Genomic DNA, 4,659 nt, shown 5'->3' on the forward strand with positions numbered 1-4,659 from the left:
AGGGTGGAGTGTAAGAGGCAGCAGTAATGACTGTAGTAATAACAATAGTGATACAATGTCAAGTGTCTGTAGCAGAAGTATTTACAGTAATAGTGGAAAGGTGCTATGAATGTAGTGGCAGTAACGTTGCTGTAATGTCGCTGTATGTACTTTACTGGTTCTACAGTTCTACAAATACTTTGTACCTAAAACTGTAGATACTGAAGATGTTGTACACAAACAACCATGATCAAATGTCTGCCTGTCTCCCAGGTACTACAACTGGACCACGGCTGCCCCCCTCATGCTGGCTATGCAGGTCTACCAGAAGCCTCTCCCAAATGTAAGAGCACTCCCCCTACTGGTGGTTGTTGGGGCTGCAGGTGTTTCACCTGAGTGATGTCGTACCCTGACTGTGACAGGGGTTTGAGGGGTTTGTTATTGTGTTCTCTCTGCATGTGTCCTCCTGTCTGTTACATGGTGATGGACTGAACATGGATCTATGAAGACACTCACTGAACACTTTATTAGGAACATCTGTGCACCTTCTCATGGTGGAGGTGGTGTAATGGTGTGGGGAATGTTTTCTTGGCACACTTTGGGCCCGTTAATACCAATCAATCATTGAGGAGTTCTGCTGTCTGCGTTGTGTGTTTTGTTGTTTGCCTCCCGCATTCTCAGTCTCCCACTTGAACCTCCTGCCCGTGACCGTCGTTTGTCCTAAACCAAATGTTCTCCTAACACGAGTAAATGTCTTTCTTCCTCCCTTCCTCCCTTCGTTTCTTTCCCGTTTTTCAATGTTTCTCTCCGTCCCTCCATCCCTCCATCCCACCTCCCATCCCCTAAGTGTTCCTGTCTGAGTTATGTGTACTCTGCCTTTGGGCTCATCTCCTACTGTGTGCCCAGTCTCTTTGGCTCCAGCCCTGTGCGTCCCTTCGGTTTCACCTGCTGTCTGTTTGGTGTATCTTTAACTCTGTCTGTGTCTGTGTCTCTGTGTCTCTGTGTCTGTGTCTGTGTCTTTGTGTGTCTCTGTCTTCAGTATGTCTCTGTCTGTGTCTCTGTCTGTGTCTCTGTGTGTCTCTGTCTGTGTCTGTGTCTCTGTCTGTGTCTCTGTGTCTCTGTGTCTCTGTCTCTGTGTCTGTGTCTCTGTCTGTGTCTCTGTCTCTGTCTGTGTCTCTGTCCGTGTCTCTGTTTCTGTCTCTGTCTGTGTCTCTGTTTCTGTCTCTGTCTGTGTCTCTGTTTCTGTCTGTGTCTGTGTCTACAGTATGTCTCTGTCTCTGTCTCTGTGTGCGTCTTTCTCTCTGGTTCTGTCTCTGTCTTTCTCTCTCTTTGCCTGTCTGTATTTGTGTCTTTTCTCCCCTCTCTTTTCGTTCTCCCCTCTCCCTCCCTCCCTCCCTCCCTCCGTGGTTCCCTCTGTTCCTTAGCCTGCCATCATCCAATCAGACCACATCCACTTTGCTTCATTTTTCTTCACTTTTCGTTTTTTGGGTGTTTTGCACATTTTAGTTTGTGGTGTGTGTGTGTGTGTGTGTGTTTTCTTTGGCGTTTGAGTTGTGGTTTTGGTCAGGAACTGTGTGCGTTTGCTTCAGGCCACGGTGGAGAACATCATGAAGGAGAAGATGCCCAAGAAAGGAGGCCGCTGGTGGTTCTCGTGGCGCAGGAGGAACAGCGACTCTAAATCGGTATACTAAAGTACTATGAACCTGTCTTTACAGTACATGTATTATCTGGAGGGTGCTGTCCTGCTCCTTCTCTATGTATGATGGCGTGAGCCGTCGTGTAACGCTGAGCGTCTGTCCCCCCCAGGACTCTGTGTTGGAGACGGGAGGGGGAGACGTAGGGGACGGAGGGGACCCGTCTCTTAGCAACGTCGACAGGTAACAATAAAAAAAAAACTGACTGCATCGTCACACAAACACGGCAGTCACAAGGCGCTGTATTTAAAGGTGGACTGTTGTTGTTGTTGTTGTCGTTGTTGATGATGTTGTCGTTGTCGTTGTTGTCGTTGTTGTCGTTGTTACAGGATGAGGGATGAGTCTTCGTCCAGTGATGAGGACCACCGGTCGTCCAATCAGGGCCCGGGATCCTGTCAGTCCGAGCCCCTCCTCACGCCCGGGAGCGTCATGTACAGGAAGACCCTCAGACTGACCTCAGAACAGCTGGTGAGAGATGTAGCACCTGACCTCTGACCTCTTCATTTATATACTATTGTTACCCCAAATCGTATTAACTTTTAACTTTAAGTCACTGCATTTAACACATTGTTCTCTGTCCTAAGGGTTAGGGTTAGCCTAACCCTTAACCTCCAGTCTGACCCTATACCCTAACTTTGTATTTTAATGCCTTATCCTGAACCTAGCCTGTAATTCAACCGTGTGTGTGTGTGTGTGTGTGTGTGTGTGTCCACAGGCCAGTCTGCAGTTGAAGGATGGACCCAATGACGTGGTGTTCAGTGTGACCACTCAATACCAGGGCACCTGTCGATGCCAGGGCACCATCTACTTGTGGAGCTGGGATGACAAGATCGTCATCTCCGACATCGATGGTACCATCACCAGGTAGGTGTGTGTGTGTGTGTGTGTGTGTGTGTGTGTGTGTGTGTGTGTGTGTGTGTGTGTGTGTGTGTGTGTGTGTGTGTGTGTGTGTGTGTGTGTGTGTGTGTGTGTGTGTGTGTGTGTGTGTGTGTGTGCGTGCGTGTGTCTGTATTATACTGTGTCTCAAATAAAGAAAAAAAATGAAAACAGAAACTCCCCTCTGCTGCAGGTCAGACACCCTGGGCCACATCCTGCCAACGCTGGGTAAAGACTGGACCCACCAGGGCATCGCCCGCCTCTACCACAGAGTCAGCCAGTGAGTCCCGCTCTGTAGCCCTGGGGATGGGGGGTGTTTCAGTCATCAAACCTATTCCTAATGCTTTTCAGTTTACATTGCAAACCTTCCCCCACGGCACTTTTAGTCAATTATGTAAATGTACAAGTTAATCTCTCTCTCTGTCTGTCTGTCTGTCAGTCTGTCTGTGTTTCTCAGAAATGGTTCCAAGTTTATGTACTTAATCTCTATCTCTCTGTCTCCCTGTCTCTGTCTGTGTTTCTCAGGAATGTTTACAAGTTCATGTACTTAATCTCAATCTCTCTGTGTCTCTCAGGAATGCTTCCAAATTCATGTACTTAATCTCTCTGTGTCTCTCTCTGTCTGTGTTTCTCAGGAACGGCTACAAGTTCATGTACTGTTCTGCAAGGGCCATCGGCATGGCTGATATGACCCGGGGGTACCTGCACTGGGTCAACGAGAGGGGGACCATGCTGCCTATAGGCCCGGTTCTACTCAGTCCTAGTAGTCTGTTTTCAGCCCTGCACAGGTGTGGAACACACACACACACACGCACACACACACACACACACACACACACATGCACACACAAACAATGTCAAGTAGCTGACATAATATTCGGGATAATGCTAGTATATGACAGCCATGCCTGATCCCGTGTTCTACAGGGAGGTGATTGAGAAGAAGCCAGAGAAGTTTAAGATTGAGTGTTTGACGGACATCAAGCACCTGTTCTACCCCAACACTGAACCTTTCTACGCTGCCTTCGGTAACAGGGCCACGGTGAGACCCATGCTCCCACACAGCAGCAAGACCACCATCAAAACTGCTTCGGGTTGATGGCAATTAAGAACTTTTTAGAATTTCAAAACAGCCTTGCATGCAATTATAAACCGTTTTTGTTGTAGAGCGTATGGTTTAACATACTGTTTTTGCTGTTGGTTCTGTGTGATTTTCAGGATGTGTATTCTTATAAGGAGGTGGGCGTTCCTTTGAACAGGATATTCACCGTCAACCCAAAGGGAGAACTCATACAAGAACACGCCAAGACCAACATCTCATCGTGAGTAGGACACTCCCTCTCTCTCTCTCTCCCTCTTTCTTTTGCTCTTTCCATTCTATTTCATCCCTCTAACATGTGTGTGTGTGTGTGTGTGTGTGTGTGTGTGTGTGTGTGTGTGTGTGTGTGTGTGTGTGTGTGTGTGTGTGTGTGTGTGTGTGTGTGTGTGTGTGTGTGTGTGTGTGTGTGTCTCTCTCAGGTACGGCCGTCTGTGTGAGGTGGTGGACCACGTCTTTCCCCTGCTGATACGAGGCAAGGCCTCAGACTTCCCCTGCTCAGACACCTTCAGCCAGTTCACCTACTGGAGGGAGAATCTGCCACCGGTCCACAACCAGGAGGAGCCCCTGGAGACCAGCTGAGGAGACCCCAGAAACTACCTCAAGAAAACCCTGGAAAGGCCCAGGGCAAGGAAGCTAAAACGCAGATGCAAGAGATATTGTTGACACTCGCCTTTGCACAAACAGCTGCTCTAATGATGCGCGCGCACACACACACACACACACATGCACACGTACGCACACGCACACGCACGCACGCACACACACAACATGGCTTCCACATGCACAATGCACCTCTATGCACTGGTCACTACTGAAATACAGTAGCAGCCACTATTAGCATGTGAGCTCTACATGGGATATCTACAGGGGACTCTTGTCTCTACATGGGATATCTACAGGGGACTCTTGTCTCTACATGGGATATCTACAGGGGACTCTTGTCTCTACATGGGATATCTACAGGGGACTCTTGTCTCTACATGGGATATCTACAGGGGACTCTTGTCTCTA

General features: G+C 48.5%; 1 protein-coding gene across 1 annotated transcript in view; it reads left to right on the forward strand.

The window, feature by feature from the left end:
* The window catches only part of lpin1a (lipin 1a), a 16,136-nt gene extending 11,477 nt beyond the window's left edge, over nt 1-4,659 (forward strand). The window contains exons 13-22 of the mRNA XM_083684231.1: nt 253-322; nt 1,569-1,661; nt 1,786-1,856; nt 2,003-2,141; nt 2,389-2,537; nt 2,743-2,829; nt 3,185-3,337; nt 3,477-3,591; nt 3,768-3,871; nt 4,068-4,659. Coding sequence (XP_083540357.1) covers nt 253-322; nt 1,569-1,661; nt 1,786-1,856; nt 2,003-2,141; nt 2,389-2,537; nt 2,743-2,829; nt 3,185-3,337; nt 3,477-3,591; nt 3,768-3,871; nt 4,068-4,227 — 1,141 coding nt within the window. The 3' untranslated portion in view covers nt 4,228-4,659. The remainder of the gene's footprint in view (nt 1-252; nt 323-1,568; nt 1,662-1,785; nt 1,857-2,002; nt 2,142-2,388; nt 2,538-2,742; nt 2,830-3,184; nt 3,338-3,476; nt 3,592-3,767; nt 3,872-4,067) is intronic.

Source organism: Argentina silus (assembly GCF_951799395.1).
Source record: "Argentina silus genome assembly, chromosome: 14".
Classification (NCBI taxonomy): Eukaryota; Metazoa; Chordata; class Actinopteri; order Argentiniformes; family Argentinidae; genus Argentina; species Argentina silus.